The 21,010-nt window shown below is 35.1% G+C and overlaps 2 protein-coding genes across 6 annotated transcripts in view; one reads left to right on the top strand and one right to left on the bottom strand.

Moving 5' to 3' along the window:
• Window positions 1-1,785: 1,785 nt before the first annotated feature.
• Window positions 1,786-4,541, top strand: id2b (inhibitor of DNA binding 2b). Its single transcript, XM_073817005.1, has 3 exons — window positions 1,786-2,968; window positions 3,148-3,208; window positions 4,038-4,541. The coding sequence occupies exons 1-2, from the start codon at window positions 2,636-2,638 to the stop codon at window positions 3,202-3,204; spliced, it is 390 nt and encodes a 129-aa protein (XP_073673106.1). The 5' UTR covers window positions 1,786-2,635; the 3' UTR covers window positions 3,205-3,208; window positions 4,038-4,541.
• A 1,140-nt stretch (window positions 4,542-5,681) lies between these two features.
• Window positions 5,682-21,010, bottom strand: part of kidins220b (kinase D-interacting substrate 220b) — a 36,522-nt gene continuing 21,193 nt past the window's right edge. Inside the window, exons 20-30 of one of the 5 annotated variants that reach the window (XM_073817000.1) lie at window positions 20,209-20,297; window positions 19,333-19,477; window positions 17,862-18,024; window positions 16,603-16,781; window positions 15,033-15,253; window positions 14,060-14,182; window positions 11,515-11,547; window positions 10,452-10,589; window positions 10,262-10,360; window positions 8,385-8,615; window positions 5,682-8,310 (exon numbers count right to left, since the gene is read on the bottom strand). In XM_073817000.1, coding sequence (XP_073673101.1) covers window positions 7,183-8,310; window positions 8,385-8,615; window positions 10,262-10,360; window positions 10,452-10,589; window positions 11,515-11,547; window positions 14,060-14,182; window positions 15,033-15,253; window positions 16,603-16,781; window positions 17,862-18,024; window positions 19,333-19,477; window positions 20,209-20,297 — 2,549 coding nt within the window. In that variant the 3' untranslated portion in view covers window positions 5,682-7,182. The remainder of the gene's footprint in view (window positions 8,311-8,384; window positions 8,616-10,261; window positions 10,361-10,451; window positions 10,590-11,514; window positions 11,548-14,059; window positions 14,183-15,032; window positions 15,254-16,602; window positions 16,782-17,861; window positions 18,025-19,332; window positions 19,478-20,208; window positions 20,298-21,010) is intronic. The other 4 variants (XM_073817001.1, XM_073817002.1, XM_073817003.1 and 1 more) reach the window with 4 other exon arrangements.

Below are 21,010 nucleotides of genomic sequence, written 5' to 3'. Positions count from 1 at the left end.
TCTAGGCCTCAGTTCACCTCACATGATCTGACCAGTTCTGATTTGGTTTTTGGCTCGTTAGACAAGTTTTTACTTGTTTTCACAATGTGTATTTAATATATGGCAAGTACGTAAAAAAATGTGTTGTATAGTCCTTTCCACAATACATATTGTTTCAAAATATAATGTTAATGCATACAATATATAGAGGGTTTGCACTTACGTCACGATTTGGTCAGTTACCTGGATGCGCGGCCATATTGGTGATGCTCAGATTTAAACAACAGCATTGATTTCATGGTTAATGTACTACTGACAACGTTGTTCTGCTAATTTCTGCTGTCCAAACCATTGAAAAAAAAGTGTGGGTGCTGCAATTTATATTGAGAAGGACTAGGGCTAGGGAAGGAAAGGGTGCAATATTTTGACAAACTAAATTAATAGCTGGTAAAGATATGTACGGAAAGTATTCCTTGCGATATTAGCCTAATATTTCACCTACCTGAACAGAAATGATGAAAACAAACACGAACGTTGATTCTTGAAATCCTGGTTCAGTTTGGCCAACCACAAAGGCCTTTTGTTTCTTGTTTTTTTTTTTTTTTTGCATTCTTCTCCTTGATTGGTTATAACTTTTGGCTGTAGTCTATATTAATGCAAATGTTTTTCCCACTCCAAACGATTAGTACAGCTCAAAACATGACAATAATTGACCATTTTCAGCAGCAATAATCAGCAAAATATTAGGGTTTCATTTCAGTTTAGTTGCATTGTTAACATTCAGGGCCGCCGAATGATGACGCATTGTGAAAACACTAATAATCGCATGAAAATAATGATATACATTCACGCAAACAAGATTTGCAGCATAGTATCAGTTTTGCGATTGGTTGTGGGCTACACATCCCAAAGATCAAAAACAGCACTTACTGATTCAGTTTGGTTAATAAATATATCTTTCCACAAAACAGTTCAACCAATCCATTAGGAAGATTCGACTCAACATATTGTTCACTAATCAAAAAGCGTTACAATACCAAGGGCCAGCTGCATAAATGTGTCACTGTTAAGACTACGTCTTAAAGGGCTAGTTCACCAAAAAATTTAAATTCTGTAATTTATTACTCACCCTCATGTTGTTCCAAACCAGTATAACCGTTCATCTTCAGAGCACAAACTAAGATATGTTTGATGGCGAAAACAAAAATAACGACTTTATTCAACAATTCTTCTCCTCCGCGTCACCGTCAGCAACATTACTGATGGTACACGATGGTACACATTTACTTTGAATGGATGTCAAGTGTTGCCGAGTTGAATTGTGGGTCCATTGCATCACGTTACTGGCGTTGCTCACGGCAGAAGTTGAAAACTTTTTAAGCGCCAATGCAGGCTTCAGCCAATCAGATCGCCTTATGCAAAAACCCTGGTGCAGACGTTAGCCAATCATGTTCACGCAACACCAAAAAACTAATGTAGTCATACAGCAATGTTGCGCTCCGGGCGTCCCGTGTTCGAATCCTGACTCGAGGACCCTTCCCGACCCCGCCCCCCATCTCTCTCCCACTTCGCTTCCTGACAATTCTGATCTGTCCTATCAAAATAAAGGCAAAAACGCCCAAAATAAATCTTAAAAAAAAAAAAAAAACTAATGTAATTGGCTGCTGTCACTATGATGGTCGTGTCAGCACCAAGCTTCAGACACCTTCCATCAAGTGTCGATCATTGAGTAAAGTAAAGTAAATATTTTTGTAATCTTTACACACAAAAAGTACTTTCATAGCTTTATAAAATTACAGTTGAACTACTGATATCACATGGACAATTTTAATGATGTCCTTACTATGTTTCTGTCATTACTGTGGTAGAACCCTATTGAGGGTCAGAAAGCTCTCAGATTTCATCAAACATAACTTAATTTGTGTTCTGGAGATGAACAAAGGTCTAAGGGTTTACAACGACATGAGGGTAAGTATGTAATTATTGACAAAAAAAAATTAAGAACTAGTCTTACTAACTAGTAGTTAACCAAGGTCGTGGGTAATGAGTATTGCTTTCTGAATTCAAATTAGACCACAATACGTTTTTATAAAAAAAAAAAAAAAAATAGACGACTAATTTGTAAGACTAGTCTAAGCCACAGTTGCAATATCTATGGCTTGTTGTAACAGTTAAAAAAGTTCTGCATACCAATTCGTTTGCATGAAGTTAAGTGCACGCAAAAGGGACTTAGAGATGGGCAACGAAAAAAAACTTGCAAGAAAATAAACATCTGGCGTCAATAAAGTTTTCAATATTACTTGTTTTTTAATGCCGTGAGACGGTACAAATGCAAATCCCTTGCAAAATCAGTTCCCTTGATTATTTATACATGTGATGTGATGTTATTTGTCCATGCACGCAGTTGCTCAGATACTCTCCAGCACGAGGAAAGAATGCAGAGGATGTGGGAGGTGCTCACGTGCTGCAAATTTGGCCAATGTTGATGCCCCGGTTCACAGAATGACGTCGCCTCATCGACCAATCCGCTTAATTCTTTATGCCTTATAACAAACCCAGCTCGGTTGCTATATAAACGCATTGACAACAAGCTTCCAGCACAGATCCGTGGGAAGAATCGCATGCCCTGAAATTAACCACAACATCGTGATCCACTATGAAGGCAGTCAGTCCGGTGAGGTCCATAAGGAAACCCGCCTTGTATTTTTCGGAGCATAATCTCGGTATTACACGGAGCAAGAGCTCCTTGGACGACCCGCTCAGTCTCCTGTACAACATGAATGACTGCTACAGCAGGTTGAAGGAGCTAGTACCGAGTTTACCGCAGAACAAGAGCGTGAGTAAGATGGAGATCTTGCAGCATGTCATAGACTACATTCTGGATCTTCAGATCGCACTGGACCAGAACCCGCAGCAGATCCTCGGACAGAGCCCTCCAAAAAAGACTGTCAGATCACTCGGAGCTGATATCAGCATCATTTCCTTCCAGGTAAAGCAAGTTTTAGAACATTTCATACTTGCATTTCATACTGACCTTGCTGGTAATAATGTTAAGTGACAACAGAATGCAATGCAATTCAATCAGCATTAATGTGAAACAACAACTTGAAATGTAGCCTGTGCTGACAGAGACACTGAAAATCATTGTTTACCTCTGTTAATTAACAGCCCAGTAACCCTCAAAGAGAGATCAACTCAGATGACCTCATAGCCCTGTCTCGTTGAAATGGTAAGTTAGATGCTCTACTCTGAAATTGAAGGTTTCACAGGAGAAGCTGCAACAAAGTAAACTTTTGCACGCTGGGCTGTTTGCTAGTGGCGTAGCGCACCTGTACATATTTATTATGACTTATTAAAACACAGAGATATTTCATAACGTTATTAAGTCATGATATAATGCTTAATAGAACACGTTGAGTTGGTAACCAGTCATAAGGGTAATTTTTTTTTTTAAATTGTGATTTATACATAATCAGATTTATCCAAATAAATAAGCTTTCAATTGACGTATGGTTCGTTAGGATAGGCCAATATTTGGTCGAGATACAACTACTTGAAAATCTGGAATCTGAGGGTACAAAAAAATCAAAACATTGAGAAAATCGTCTTTAAAGTTGTCCAAATGAAGTTCTTAGCAACACATATTACTAATCAAAAAGTAAGTTTTAGTGTATTTACGGTATAACACTTAAAACATATCTTTACTTGTTATCCTAATGATTTTTTTGGCATAAAAGAAAAATTGATCATTTTGACCCATACAATGAATTTTTGGGTATTGCTACAAATATAGTCGTGCTACTTAAGACTGTTTAGACTGTGCTTATAGCTACGTTATTTTAATAAAGTTTATCAAGTTTATGTATGTCAGATGCTCGTGTAGACTCCTCCATCTGGAGCTGTATGGGATTGCCCGGTATTTCTCTAGTGTTTGGTTAAAAGTCCGAAAAAAACGTCCAGTGGCTTCCTCCCTGGCGCCAGTCTGTCCGGATCTGTGTCCTTTTGCCTTCTCTAAACACGCCTCTCTCTCTCCCTCTCTCTCACACAATCTTTTGCAGGTGTTTCGGTCGTGGAGCAAAAACAGGGGCTTTTTGTGTTTTTTGTCCCGTGTCATTCGCCTGGACTTCGTCTTGAATGACAAAGGATTTCCCTCAAACGGACATAAAAAGATTCCGAGTTAGTTATATACGGACTTTCATATTCTTTCTTCCAAAGGAAGATTCAAAAAGACTGGAGAGTTTTTAAAGGAAACCCGTAATTAAGCAAGCAATCTTTTTTTTTCTCTCCTTGCTTTTATGTTGTGAATATGTTGCGCAAAAAGAGCGCGCGTTTGACCAGGCTGCGGACTCTGTAAAAATGTACTTTTGTTTTCTCTTTCTGCTGAAAATGTGATGTTTATAATATTACAGAATTTTTATAAATATAACGTAAATGGCACTTTTATACTGTATATAATTAATTGCTAAGTAAGAAAGTCAGTGTCCTTGTCTGAGGTATAGTTACAAATGCATTGGTTTTGTTGTATTTTTCGTTTTTGCAAATGCATAAATCTTATTAACTTATTACCGCTCAGGCTGTGAAGCTATTCTCTTGTATTGTATAGACTATGAGGGGTTTGTTTGGGACAGTCAATAACGAAAAAAAAAAAAAAAAATTCTGTCATTAATTACTCACCCTCATGTCTTCCAAATCCGTACAAGCTTCGTTCATCTTCGGAACACAAATTAAGATATTTTTTATTATACCAACAGCTTTCGGACACTGCAACGATTAACCGTCAAAGCCCAGAAAGGTAACGTTAGTAAAGACGTCGATAAAATAGTCTGTGACATTAGTGGTTCAACATAAACTTTATAAAGCTAGGAGAATAACTTTTGTGCGCAAAGAAAACAAAAATACCTACTTCATTCAACAAATTCTTCTTTTCTGGGTCAGTCTTCAATAGGCATTAACGAGAGTATGACCAAACGACGACGCCTGCATGGTGACATAGAACCCGGATGCACTGCGCCTTGTTTCTTGTCAGCGTTCACGAATGTACAACAAATGCGTGTTAAGAAGACTGACACAGAAGAGAAGAAACGAATAAAGTCGTTATTTTTGTTTTCTTTGCAAACAAGTATTCTAGTAGCTTTATATAATTAAGGTTGAACCACAGATGTCACATGGACTATTTTAACAATGTTCTTACTACCTTTCTGGGCCTTGAACGTGGTATTTGCGTTGCTGTCTAGGGTCAGAAAGCTTTAAGAGTTCATCTCAATTCAAATAAAATATCTCAATTGTGTTCTGAAAATGAATGAAACGACATGAGCGTAAGTAACCGTCAGATTTTATATCGGATGTTACATGAAATAGAAGTTCAGAATACTGTGATTATGAGTCAAGGTATATCATCAAAAAGGTGTTTTATTAAAAAAAGTTTGTTTAACGGTGCTAGCTAGGGACACAGAAAACAATTATGTTGCGTAAAACAAATCTTACGCAATAGAAAGTCAACATCTGAGTCATCAAATAATTCAGACGCTGAATGGCCACTCGTAAGTGTTCAGGGTGTGGGATATAATTGTAATGCATGAACTACTGGTGCCACCCATCTGTAATTCACGGTACTAAAATAAGTGTGCTCAAAGCAAATCGTCTCGTGGGAACACAAAATGTTTATTTCAGTCTTCCTCAAACAAAGACTCAAGAAAGATGGATACTGTCAGTGCAGGTTTATTTCATTCCACGTTGAAGACAAGCATCACCAAACACGTTTTACTTTTCAGGACAGCTGCCAATAGTACAGTTATAACTGCTAAAGTCTAGCCTCACAGGGCATGCCGTTTCTACTGGCTAATTTAGGACTGCAGTGTGACACATGCTTGTCACTGCTTATGCACTACTGTAACTACAGCACAATGACAGCGTGCAGGACAACAATACAACACATTTCCAAACCAGAATGAATGTTCAGTCGTTTTTAATGGGTTTACTTGAGTAAATTAGTTTTTTTTTATCCTTTGGGAAACACTACTGTTTTTTTTCCCTACAGCTGTGATTCCAAAATGCTTTATAGCCATACAACTGGAGACATTAATACGTGATTAAGCTACTAATACTGTACGGAAACACCACATATACAGTTAAGGTCAAAAGTTTACATACACCTCGCAGAATCTGCAAAATGTTAATTATTTTACCAAAATAAGAGGGATCATATAAAATGCATGGTATTATTTTACAAATAGTCCACAAAAGAAAATAAGTTTATAAGAATTTATAAAAATGACCCCGTTCAAATTCTTACCTGAATGATCCACAGCTGTGTTTTTGTTTAGTGATAGTTATTCATGTGTCCCTTGTTTGTCCTGAACAGGTAATCTTTGTGCTGTTCTTCAGAAGAATTCTTTGGTTTTTCAGCATTTTTGTGTATCTGAACGCTTTCCAACAATGACTGTGTGATTTTGAGATCCATATTTTCACACTGAGAACAACTGAGGGACTCGTATGCAACTATTACAGATGCTTCAGAAGGAAACACAATGCATTATAAGCCAGGAGGTGAAAACTTTTGAACAGAATGAAGATGTGTACATTTTTCTTATTTAACCTATTTAGTACCCTCCTTCAGAAGCTACAGAAGATACTTACATGTTTCCCAGTAGACAAAAATATGTCACATTTACCCTGATTGCATTTTCCTTCTGGCGCATCAGTTCAGTTGGAAAGGGTTCAAATACACAAAAATGCTGAAAAACCAAAGAATCAAGACTCAAGAATCAAAGAAACTATCACTCAACAGAAAAACAGCTGTGGATCATTCAGGTAACAACACAGTATTAAGAATCAAGTGTATGTAAACTTTTGAACGGTCATTTTTATAAATTCAGCTATTATTTTCTCTTGTGGACTATATTTAAATGTCTTTTATGTGAAATATCTTATTCAGGTCAGTACCAAATAAAAAGTAGCATGCATTTTGTACAATACCTCTTAATTTATATGTAAAGGTGTATGTAAACTTTTGACCTCAACTGTATGTAACTCTATAAGATGGTGGATGATGAGTAGGTGATGGGACGGATGTAAATGAAGCCTACTTCAACTATACTTAACATTTAGAAACGTCACATATCACTGTTTCACGTATTCAGGCATGCGTTAACACCACAAAACATTAACTGCCAAAGACCAGAATGCAATAGATCCAGACGTTGCCTACAGGATACTTTCACGCTCTTCTCCGAAGGTGACGGTGTCAGAGGACACTTTGAGGATCTCAGGAGGGTCTCCAGGGTTGAGTCCCCTCTTCAGATGCACCACACGGACGTTCTCATTTTGGGTGGTGCTGGAGCCGGAGCCAGGAGTCATGATGACGTCACTTCCAGTGGTGGTGGAGGAGCTATCTGTGGGTTGGCGGACGTTGTTTCCCTGTTGGGCGTTTGTGTTGTTATTGAGGGTGGTGTTGCTGGGTGTACGGTTGAGGTTGTAGCTCTTGGAGGAAGGCCAGCTCTCTTCGGGGCTGCTGGCCAAAAGACTGCACTGGTCCTCGGAGCAGATGGACATGCGGGCGATAGCTGGGTCTTGGAGGCCACTCAGACTATTCGGAAGCCCTCGCTTTCGAGCGGAGTTCTCGTCATCCAGCTCGATCAGGTTAGCCCTCTCAGACTGGGACAGGTCGGCTTCTTCGTCTTGCAAGGAATGGTTGGGAGAGCTTTCGTTGGAGCGGACGCCTGAGTCCGAAGAATCCTTCTTATCTGAAAGGTAATCCTTACCTTTGGCCAAAGATCGATCTCCAGGATCCGAGGCTTTAGGGTCTGGTTTCTTTCCATCCTTAAGTAGAGGGGCGTTATCGGACTCTTCAGACTCTTCATCATCACTGGTTAGTTTCTGGTAGCGTAAACCACCGCCAGGCTTTAGCTTCAGATCAGCACCTTGGAAGAGGCTTACCTTGTCTCCAGATGTCTTGCGTCCCAGAAGGGACTTTGATGACCCGTGGTCAACCTTCTCATCCTCTTCTGTTATAGGATCTAAAGTAGCCGCGTCTGCCGAAGCGAAGTCGGTATTATCCGTCCCGGACTTGCTGCTCCCTCGTTTTGAAACGGATTTGCGGCCATCTTGGTCACCCCCATCCTTCTTCTTGTCTTCAGAGTTGGAGTGCATTAGCTGGCCAACAAAAGGTGGCACAGGCTTCTCCATTCCTGCTTCAAGCTGAGCCATGGAAGCGATGTATTCCTCGTAGGCATTGCGGTACTCGGCCTGCTGCTTGTCTGTTAGCTTGCAAATTTCATTAGAGGATTCTTGAGAGTTGAGACTGGACATGCTAGGTGTACGGTGAGTGGTGGCCTACAGAGGACAAGAGATGTTGAGATAAATGGCCGTAAAAAAAGGTTTGCAAGAACCTAGGAAGAAAAGCTTACCATCCACGGAGGGTTGGGCTGCCTAGGAGGCTCATCCAAGCCCACGTTACTGAGCTCCTCAAAGCTGAGGTTGAAGTTGTACATGGGTGAGGTGTCCGTGTTACCGCCACCTCCTCCAACGGATGCTCCGGTGTGCCTACAAGGCTCCACGTGGCCAACCGTGATGCTGCCCTGCTCGCTAGGAGCCTCCTCATGCAGGATCTGGCTTTCCACATGACGGAGCTCCAACACCTGCACAACATCAACTCGATTACTCCAGTATCTACTGTCATTTGCACTATTGGGTCAATCTTACATTTCTTGATGATTTACGTGCTTTTTTGTATACCTTGTAAACTTAGGAATTCTCCTTGGTGAAATTATTGAACTGGCTAACACAGACAAGGTTTGGTCAAATTTCAAAAGACTAAGTAGCAAAAAGTCTGTAAAAACTTGCCATGCATGCAACTATTTTTTAGCAAAAGAGTTTATGAATTTATGGCTATCCTGTAATATTTTAAGTTATTATTATATATATTTTATTTTGTGAACTTGGTAAAAGACACTAAATGCATTTAAACATTTATAACAATTAATTAAAAATAAATATAAATAATAAACATTAAATCACATTTCAAACATATATTTAATATATGCTTTATATGTATTCATATAATACATGAAATTATAACATTTAAATAACATTTTAATATCAATCACATTTCAAACATATATTTAATATATGCTTTATATGTATTCATATAATACATGAAATTATAACATTTGAATTTATAAATTTAAACAAAAACACATTTAAATTATTTATTTGAAATGTATTATTTATACATTTAATATTAAATAAATATTAAACTCATCTGAAATTATTTCATGTATTCATGTAATACATAAAATTAATAAATTTAAACAAAAGCACACATTTAAATTAATACATTCTAAATATATTATTTATAAATGTAACATAAATATTAAACTCATTTGAAATGCATTTAATATGTACTTCAGATGTATTTATATTATACATAAAATTGTATACATTTTTATACATAAATTTATGCATTTATAATTTATTGTTTTTAAATAATATGTATAAATTAATAAATATACTAATTTGAAATACATATTTTTATATGTATTCATGTTATACATAAAAATGGAAGTTTTGCATTTATAAATTTAAACAAAAGCACACATTTACATTCATAAATTGTACATGTATTATCTATAATTTTATATAAATATTAAATAAATAATAAATATTAAACTAATTTTCATATGTACTTCGTGTATTCATATAATACATAAAATTATACATACATTTATAAATGTAAACATTAAATTTAATAAATACTAAACTCATTTCAGTTACATATTTCATATGTATTCATGTAATACATTAAATTTGTAAATTCAAAATTTCCAATTTTAACAAAAGTATATTTCAATTCATATATTTTACATTTGATATAGATATTAAATATCTGAAATTTTGAATTTATGAATTTAAACAAAAGCACACTATTAAATTTATTATTTTAGTATTTATAAATGTAATATAAATATCAAATAAGTAATAAATATTAAACTAATTTCAAATACATATTTCATATAATACGAAGTTTATGAAGTTAAACAAAATTCATACATTTTAAGTTTATTATTTGTACATGAATATAAATGATAATAAAATAATAAATATTAAACTTATTTCAAATACTTATTTTCAAATGAACGTCACATATTCATATAACAGATAAAATTACATATAAAATTTGAAATTCTGAATTTATAAATGTAAACAAAAGCACACATTTAAATTCATACATTTTAAATGAATCATTTTTGTATGTTGGTTATATAAATAATAGAAAACTACTTACTGTTGTCCTGAAAAGCTGCCAATCTCCAAAATTCATGCTCATCTCTTTCTTCAGCTCATCAATATTACATTGAGACAGCACTCTGCCATTTATGTTAGCCTGAGAAAAAAATATAATAATCATCACACAATCAGAATGTCATCCAAAACAACTGAGCTTGTTATTATCATTTTTGTTCACAAATACACACCTTCTTAATGGTGGCTGTATACTGAGGAATCAGGCTCTGGTCAATGCCGTCGATAAGCCTGACACGCTCACAGACGACATCTGTGCTCATTGAGCTGAGCAGTATCGACGGGGTGCCTGAGACCACCGAGGCAGAGCCCTGGTACAAACAACACACACAACCATTAGTGCCACTCAATTACATCACAACAGTGTGCATATGAACGATCTCTGAAGCCTTCAGACTGCTACCACAAGAGATGAACCATGCAGATTTTCAGAAAAAGGTCCAAAGGGGATGCAAAAGATCTTGAATTAAAATTCAAGGAAGAGAGGGATCAAAAAAGGTACTGCAGAGGAAAATACACAATGCATTTTGAATGTATTGATATCAGCGGGATTTCAAAGAAGCTAGTGCAAATCTAGAGTGACAGGATGGTAAGGAAAAAGTTAGGGATACACAGTTCTACTCAGAATTTGTTAGTGCTGGAGTGTCACATCTACCACCATACTTAGCATTAAGTATTATGTAGCTTTCAAATAGCTACGTCTAATTATAACAAAACCAAAAATTGTGACCTACACTACATAGACTATAAATACAGACCTCTGTTAAGGGAAGTCAGAGTGGCACCTGGGTTCTATACTTTTAAAGTTTTCTGACAGAACACTTCAAAAGTTCAGCATCCAGGCCACGCTGTGTGAGAAGCTAATTATTTCAATGGCTTTTGCGTCTCATTGAAACAACTGAAAGGGTATAGAAACATTAATTTTTTTATAAGAAAAGAAGCTTGAAAGACCCTGAGGAAGGAGAAGGACTTAAGTTCAATGTGAGCAAGTAAACTACGCTCCATGTTAGCAACAATTTTTTTGTAGTTAACTGCAATATTTGACTATGCATCTAACTTCAACTTAAGCACTTTTATTCCTCCTTCCCCACTGTTAAGTGATTTTTTTTTGTCCCATAGTGCATGCCGGGGTGCGAGTTTTAAAAAGAGTGTTAGCGTGTGTTTGTGAAGGCGCGTGAGGAGGGGCAGCATCGACAGAGCAGCAGAACTTAAGCCGAGTCTAGAAGGATTCAGTACCTGCTTCTTTTTGAAAGATGGTACCTTACCCTGCTTGAGGAGAGAGAGAGAGGAAGAGTAGGGAAGAGACAAAGGAGGTGGAAATCGTGAGGGAACTACATTCATGTTGATGAAAGAAAGATGGAGAGAGAGTTTAAACAGGGAGCAAATGAGTCTTTCTCTACAGCATGTGGGAACTGGTGGACTGTGAAAGCCTCCGGTGAACATTAAGGCAGCTGGTGCTTGACGTCACTAGTGCAGAGCCTGTTTGAACACTGGCATCTTGCTTCTATTCTCACACAAATGAAGCTTAAAATGTACCAAATGTCAAACACTTAGGTATAAGGCACTTTACACAAATAGGGTACAAAACAGCGACTGAAAATGATTTTTTTTAATTACACTACCAGTCAAAAGTTTTTTTTGTTTTTTTTTAAATAAGTCTCTTCTGCTCACCAAGCCTGCATTTATTTGATCCAAAGTACAGCAAAAACAGTAAAATTTTTAAATATTTTTACTAATTAAAATATCTGCTTTCTATATATATATATATATATATATATATATATATATATATTTAAAATGTAATTTATTTTTGTGATGAAAGCTACATTTTCAGCATCATTACTCCAGTCTTTAGTGTCACATGATCCTTCAGAAATCATTCTAATATGCTGATTTGCTGTTCAAGATTTATTTTTAATAAGCTGAGGACATTTTTTTCAGGATTCTTTGGTGAACAGAAAGATCCAAAGATCACCATTTATCTGAAATAAAAAGCTTTTGTAAGATTATACACTATAACATTCAAAAGCATGGAGTCAGTATTTTTTTTAGAAAAAAAGAAGAAATTATAGAAATTAATACTTTTATTTAGCAAAGATGCTTTAAATTTATGCTTAAATGCTTTAAATTTTAATTTAAATTTAAATTTAAATTAAAAGTGATTTATTATGACAGAAGACATTTATAATGTTACAAAAAATCTAGTTAGCCGTTTTTAACATAATAATAAATGTTTTTGAGCAGCAAATCAGAATATTAGAAGGATTTCTGAAGGATCATGTGACTGAAGTAATGATGCTGAAAATTCAGCTTTGAAATCACAGGAATAAATTATATTTTAAAATATATTCACATAGAAAACAGTTTTTTAAATAGTAAAAATATTAAAAAAAAATTGTACTGTGTTTTCTGTGATTTGAATATCACAATTTATTTTTTTCAAATTCCATTTTTTTCCCATTTAATTTTCTTTAGACTCTGTCTAGAAAAAGCATGTCTAATTAATTGAAATCATAAAATGTAGACAATGTAACAGCGATGTATTAAAAGTTTAACAAAAAGTAAATTTATAAGGCCTTATGAATGTTTTTAATTTTTCTCAAATTCAGTTTTTATTTTTACCAAAATCTGTGTTTTCCATTAATTTTCTGGATTCCATTTTAAGGGTTTCATTACAATTTAATAACCAAATTATATTAAAATATTTATTTTATTTATTTATTTATTTATTTATTTATTTTTCAGAAATACTGTTGAGTATTTACATTTTTCTGGTAAATAAATTCTGGTAAATATTCCTTAAAGAATAATTGTTTTAGTAGAAGTAGTACTATCATTACATTAAGTAGTATATCTCTGTCACAATTTCTTCAAGTTAAACCAAACTTTTATTTTGACGGTTGCTGTGAAGATCTTCAAGTTTCTGTTTGATACATGATATGACAGGTAGTTATCTCAAAAGAAACTGTGAAATGCTCATGAAGTTACTCTTTTTGAGTTTAGTTCACGTTTATGTGTTCATGTACTCGTATATTGAGGTGGCTGAAAACATCACAAGCGTCAAGCGCACTTCAGTATGTGTGTAGTCAACGAAACCGCGTGTTTGCGTTTGCGCTATTCATTCACACAGAGACGCATACAACATAAAGGATTCATATTTAAATAGTATTTTTGCAGCTTAATATTCACAGACACACGTTTTGATGTAAGTGTACAGACCTAGATTTAAGTTAATTTTGACAAATTTTGTGACATTCCATGTTACATTTTTATGATTGGATTCCACGATTCCGTCTACGTTTTCCACATCACAGAAATCATAAGGCCCTAAAAATGTTAAAATGCAAAAATATGCTGTATATTTTATTGTTGGTCACATTTGAGACTGTCAAGATTCGGGACGGGACAAAGTCTCTATTTAAAGGGAGCATAAAGACATTTGAAAAAGTTACAGAACCCTATTCGTACCAAGTGCCACAAAGAATATGATAGACTTTTATTTAATCACACATTACACTTAGAAAAAGCATGAAGTATATATGGAGCAACACCATGACAACAGCAAAAATAAAATAATACTGACAGATAAGACAAGAGGGAAGAAGAAACTTGTATATTCATGTTTATAAAAGGAAACACCTGCAGAGCAAAATTAAACATTAGCTGTAGAAGAAAAGTATGTCAGCAAGTGAAACCCTAGCAAGAACATCTAACACTTAGCACTATGCTGTTATCCAAAAGCACAATGTCTAGCAGCTTTTTGTTCATGACTAGTACTTACAAGTCCACTGCTATGGTCCTTGGGATAGCCGGTTTTAATGAATGGACGTGGAAGAACATGAGCGGGGAAGGAGCTGCCAGCATACTGCCGTGGCAGCTGGTATAGATGTTGGGGGAAATATGGCTGAGAGACCAAGTTTGGAGGAAAAAAAAATGTAGGGAGTGAAAATATAACAGAAAATCATAAACAAATACATGCAGGAATGTTCAAGTTCAGTACAAGGAAAATCAATAAACAGCATTCATTATCAATTTCGACTTGCCCTTCCATTAAAGAATCTTACTTCTCTTAGAGAAAATGTTTGGTATTCAACAATAAATTGTATTGAACCTGAAAGATTCCTTTAAATCCAAACATGTGAAATAATGAAATAACACTCAATCTCTCTCTCTCTCTCTCACACACACTCACACACACACACACACACACACACACACTCTCTCTAACATGTACAAATGCTTAAAAAACAAATCATTAGGTGGGATACAATGTGCACAAACATGTCGCCTCATAAACACCTCATTCTGTTACATTAAGGGGCTGAACTTAAGAAAACAAGGCAAACGCAAATCGAAATGACGCTAAAACGAAGAAAAATAATCAGTGAAACACGAGCACAGGGAAATGAATGAAAAATTGTCTGGGTGGGCATGTGGAAATGTTTGGCACTGAGGCCGAAATACTTTGAGAGGTGTGTGCTCGTCCAAGGGACTTCCCTCATCTATTAAACGAGCCGACGTGCCTAGTAGAGCTCCCTGAGGAAAGTTAAGTCTAAAACACAGCTGAGTCATCAATCTACACTTGACACTGTTTATCAGTTTTAACTGGACCCATTTCACCTCAAATTCCCCCCAAGGAGATGACAATAATCTAATGATAGATTAGAACAAAAACAGTTTCTGATTTAGTTTAACCTATCAGAAATGTTCAATTCAAGTGATCTTTTGTGTGTTATCCGAGCGGTGACACTCACCCTGTTGTAGAACGGGTGTTGCGGCCCGGCCATGCCGCTGAAGTAGGCGCTGTGGGGCTGAGGAGACACACCTGGCGGGTTGAACGGCCCGTTGTATGAGGCAGTAGGGGAGCAGGCAGAGGACTGCTGGCTGTAGACTGATATTGGACGGCCCTCCTGCAAAGGCAGCGCGGGATAGGTGACACCACTCATGTTCACTTGCTCCCGGGCAGCACGCACATCTGAGAAAATACATGGAAATACATGCTTTTCAACAGGGTATGACAGAGGTATAATATTAATATAATATAAATATTATTTTATGTTCTATTCGTTTTCTTTAAGGTTTGTAATTTTGTCAACATTGTAAAAGTTGAAGCCTTTAAATGAAAAAAAAATTTAAAAATAGTAAAAAAAATAAATAATAATAATTATATATATATATATATATATATATATATATATATATATATATATATATATATATATATATACACACAGACATTTTTGTGATTTTGTAATTTTCTAGCAATAAATATTACATTCAAAAACATTTTTTTTAATATCCATATATTAATATCACATTTAAAAATGTAAAATGAGTAATAAATTAAATTTGCAAATTTTGCATAAATTAATCAAAAAAACAATACTTAAAATAATTACTATTAAAAAAATGCAAATTTAGCATAAATAAATCTGTCAATAAGCAATTAATTTACATTAAATTAAAAAAAACAATAACATATTACAAAAATAATGATTACTAATTCAATAATATAAAATACAAGCCAGAATGAGTGACAGCGTAACATTAGCATAATTTAGCATAAATTAAGCTGTCAATATGCAATAAACTTTACATAAAAAACATTATTAAAACATTATTATTATTTTAATAAAATAAAAAAACTAATCAGAATGAGTGACATCGGTGCAAATTTAGCATAAATTAAGCTGTCAATATGCAATAAACATCAAATAAAAAAGGCAATAACATATTATTTAAAAATAATTACTATTTCAGTAAAATAAAAACAAACCAGAATGAGTGACTGCATTGCAATAAAGATAAAATAAAATAAAATAAAAACATTTAAAAAATTACTATTTCAAAAAAATTAAATGAAATACAAACCAGAATGAGTGACAGTGTTGTAAATTTAGCACAAATTAAGTTGTCAATATGCAATAGACATAAAATAAAACAGGCAATAACATAATATTAACAAAATAATTACTATTTCAATAAAATAAAATAAATACAAATCAGAATGAGTGACGGTGTTGCCAATTTAGCATAAATTAAGCTGTCAATATGCAATAAAGATCAAATTAAAAAGAAAAAAAAACATTATTAAAAAATAATTATTATTTCAATAAAATAAAAACAAACCAGAATGAGTGACAGCATTGCAAATTTAGCACAAATTAAGCTGTCAATGTGCAATACACAATCAATTTAAAAATCAATTACAGATGATTAAAAAATAATAAATACTAATTTAAAAAAAAATATAAAATAAAATAAAGCTGTGACTTAAGCTGCCAGATAGTTTAAATGTGATTTGTTTTTAAGAGAGACATTTACCTGCAATAATCTCTCTGAGTTTTGGATCTAAATTAACAGTGCAGGGAAGAAAGGTGCGGATGTCTCGAGCTCCCAGCACTGGAGTTCGGGAAGAAAGGAAAACCTCAAAGCTACGGACATCACCATCTATCTCCAGCAAAGGCTCCACATCTTTAGTGGTTGGAATGTTCTTGGAGATCCTGTCAGGCAGCACATGAAAGATACAACTTGAGAAACATGAGACAATACTAATATTTTAAGGTTTGTAAAAGTTAGTTTAGCATGTGTTGAGCGTCCATCACGTTTGTACTAAAACAATGCAGGTCTTGTGAGAATGACTGGTTTTAACATACCCTGGCATAAATTACAGCGAGCCTTGCCAGATCAAACAAAGTCATGATGGTTTTACTGAAAATGAAAATGATGCTGATATAACTCAGCATTAGCACCACAATATCTTCATTTCATTTTGTGTTTCTGGGGCATGAGCAGTTTTAAGAGTGGAAGGAGTGTGAAGACAGCCAGTATCAACACAATACAGCAATATTACTGATGCTCTCGACGCCAAACCTCTTCATAAAACCACAAACTTCATATGTTTCCACTTAAACAGACCTAGGGGTTTTCAAAAATGCTCTATAAACCCCTCAAAATGTCAGAATACACCCATTTATTCCTCTCTTTATACTTGGGTACAACAAGATCTACACATATGTCGCTTGTGTAAAGAAGTAAACAACACGAGTGCAGTCAGTATATTCCATAACTATTTCAAATGTGACAACAAGACAATATCTATGCAGTGACACAAGCCTTACATGAATAGCATCATCTGACTAATCACCGTAGGGAAGCCTATCTAATGATCTGGACCTGCTTTCTTTGGCTTCATCTGACATTCTGTGGCCTCCCATTATTCGTTTCCAGGAAGCTTCCCAAAGGAGACATTTTTCTCTTAGACCCTAATGGGCTAACGAACAAACTACATGCAAAAAAAAAAAAAAAAACATACAGGGCGAATGCATTACATAAGATTATACTGATACGGTACGGATTAGCAATGATTAGAGTTGCTGATCTCAAGTTTAAAACAACAGTGTGTTTCTGGCAATCTGATGGCATTATGAAAGAGCTGCAAAACTACTGTGATAAAGCCTGTGGTGAAATTAAAACATCAGGAACTGTGTTAGCTCAAATGCAGTTTGCTAGAGATCTACATTACATCATAATGCCATTATAAAACAGAAATAGAGTCATGTGGTTTCTTTAAAAGCCCTTACCTTTCATAGATGGTTTTCAGAGTTGTCTGATCTGGGATGCCGTCTGTCTCTTCTAGGTACAGTATGAGCCAGGATGTGCGATATGGCCACTGCTCAGTCAAGTTGATCCAAGATGCAAGCCGGTCCCAGTTAAAACTTATCTGATTGGCCCTCAGCAAGCGGCCTGAACAAGAAGAGCATACTTCATGAGTACTGAATGTTCAGACTTTTTGATTTCAGATCTAAAACTTCATATTCTATTAGAGTGACTACATACTCTACTGTTCAAAAGTTTGGATTTGGTATGATTTTTTAAAGAAGTCTCACCATGGATTTATTCGATTAAAAACACAACAAAAACTTTAATACAATTCTGCAACTTAGATGTTTCAGAGTTAAAGGACAAGTTCACTTCCAGAACAAAAATTTACGATTTTAAATAAATTTTAAATTTTATAAATAATTTACTCACCCCCTTGTCATCCAAGATGCTCATGTCTTTCTCTCTTCAGTCGTAAAGAAATTTAGTTTTTTGAGGAAAATATTTCAGAATTTCTCTCCATATAGTGGACTTCTATGGTGCCCCCAAGTTTGAACTTCCAAAATGCAGCTTCAAAGGGCTCTAAATGATCCCAGCCGAGGAATAAGGGTCTTATCTAGCAAAGTGATCGGCTATTTTCTGAAAAAATGACAATTTATATACTTTTTAACCTCAAATTCTCATCTTGTCTAGCTCTGTGTCAATTCTGTGTATTCAGGTACAGGACAGTTATTATGGGTAAATCGAAAAACTCCCATCTCATTTTCTTCTCCAACTTTAAAATGTAATTACATCGCTGTTTTACATTTTTTGTAAAATGAGATGGGAGTTTTCAGACATACCCTAACTGTCTTGAACAATAAACAGAGTTGACGCAGAGCTAGACAAGACAAGCATTTGAGGTTAAAAAGTATATAAATTGTCAATTTTTTTAGAAAACAACCAATCGTTTTGTTAGATAAGACCCTTCTTCCTCAGCTGGGATTGTTTAGAGCCCTTTGAAGCTGCATTTCAACTGCATTTTGGACGTTCAAACTCAGGGGCACCATAGAAGTCAACTATATGGACAGAAATCCTCAAATGTTTTTCTTAAAAACTAATTCTTTATGACTGAAGAAAGAAAGACATAAACATCTTGGATGACAAGGATGCAAATTTTTGTTCTGGAAGTGAACTTATCCTTTAAACAGGATACTCAAAATGAAAAAATTGGGTCAATTAGAAATCATCTCATTTGGATCATGAAAGGTGGCTATTACAAACCAGACTAAACCTGTTTAGTTATTGGTTAACATTACCTAATAGCTCAAGTGATGTCATTGGGAAAGGAAAGTTGTTTCAGAGTAAGAGCAAGTTTGATTAAAGATTACACAGAGAAAGTTTTGTCTTTAAAATAACATCCTATCATAAATCATTTTAGGAACATGTTGGCCTTAAAGATTGAATGCTGACCTGTGACTGATACAATGTTGAGGAGTCTCCTCATGGTCTGAGGGCTGATGTCACTGAACCAGTCCTCAGTGACGAGCAGTTTTGTGAGGTCAAAGGACATCTGACGCGTGACTGACCTCTGCATCTGTCGACGCCGATAAGTATCCTGAGGAGAGATCAGCTAGATTTAAATCACGCTTATTATTCAAAATCAATAGCATTAAGGAATACAAGAAAGGAAAATGTCAGGGGAGAAATTTGGAAGCCTTTTGTGACATGAGCATATCATGTGGTAAAACATGACTGTCATTGGATTACAGCCAGACAAACTGCACAAAGACAAGCCATGAGATTCCCAGAGAGGATGAACAATTAAATTTGTCTTTGGAGTTCAAATCACTATCAAATGAAGTTACACACAAAACTATTAAAGGGCTAGTTCATCCAGAAATGAAAATTCTGTCATTAATTACTCACCCTCATGTCGTTCCAAACCTAAGACCTTTGTTCATCTTCAGAACACAAATTAGGATAGTTTTTGATGAAATTCAAAAGCGTTCTGACCCTGCATAGACAGCAATGCAACTGAAATGTTCAAATGGCGCAGAAAGGTGGTAATACTCTCGTGATTGAGAGATGGAGACTGACACGGAAGAGAAGAAATTGTTGAATAAAGTCGTTATTTTTGTTTTCTATGCAGGGTCAGAGGGCTTTCGGATTTCATCAAAAATATCTTATAATATAAAAGGTCTTACGGGTTTGGAACGTCATTAGGGTGTGTAATTAATGACAGAATTTGTCATTTTTGGCTGAACAATTCCATTAATCCTATCCATAATCGCTAATCATTATCATATAGTCTTCTGACAAAACAAAGCAGCATATTTATCATCTTACCCTGCGGTTAAGAGTCGTCTTACTGCCAAACTTGGTCTGGTCACCCAGGCTGTTCTGGGACAACTTTCTGTCCAACTCCTCATGCCAACCTACAGCAAGAAAATTGTAAGAAATTATCTACACAAGCACCACTAAATATGTTCTGCCTGTCTTTTTTCATTCAGCATTTGACTTTTTTACAAAGACATAACAACTGACACTTGAAACAAAAATATGTTTGGCTACATTTTGTACAATCCCATTCAAATATTTGGGGTCAGTATTTTTTTTTTTTATTATTCAGCAAGAATGCATTAAGTTGATCAGAAGTGAAAGTGAAGACATTTACAGTGGTGGCCAAAATTATTGGAACACTAGTATTTTCACCAGCTAAATATGGTTTTAATTCAGTTCTTTTCTTTTGCTGTAGTGTGTAGGAAATATCAGTTTGCATTCATTTTGCCATTAATTGCAATAATCCAGTGATTTTTGTTTGCACAAGGAGTCTGACAACATCCAGCGCTCCACACAGAGATCTGACATCATCATCCAGTCTGTCTGGAATGACATGAAGAAACAGAACAAACTCAGAAAGACTAAATCCAGAAGAACTGTAGCAACATCTCAAAGATGCTTCAAGAAACCTAGCTGCAAAGCTACAGTACTGTTAAAAGTTTTAGGAACTTGTGTAAAAAAAACTGTAAAATGAGGATGCTGTCATAAATAGATTTTCTTTATCAATTAACTTCTATTAACTAAATTAAATCCACATTTGTTACGACCATCCTTGGCATTTAAAGCAGAGCACTAGCTGTTGTCAGAC

This window comes from Garra rufa, chromosome 13 (assembly GCF_049309525.1).
Source record: "Garra rufa chromosome 13, GarRuf1.0, whole genome shotgun sequence".
NCBI lineage: Eukaryota > Metazoa > Chordata > Actinopteri > Cypriniformes > Cyprinidae > Garra > Garra rufa.
The sequence above is the reverse complement of the archived record's forward strand: the minus strand, read 5'-3'. Positions and strand labels throughout refer to the sequence as shown.

Excerpts from the sequence above, each read along its gene's own strand:
- id2b (XM_073817005.1), top strand. The coding sequence starts at position 2,636 with ATGAAGGCAGTCAGTCCGGTGAGGTCCATAAGGAAACCCGCCTTGTAT. Across the intron at positions 2,969-3,147 it reads TCAGCATCATTTCCTTCCAG|CCCAGTAACCCTCAAAGAGA; the intron begins GTAAAGCAAGTT and ends GTTAATTAACAG.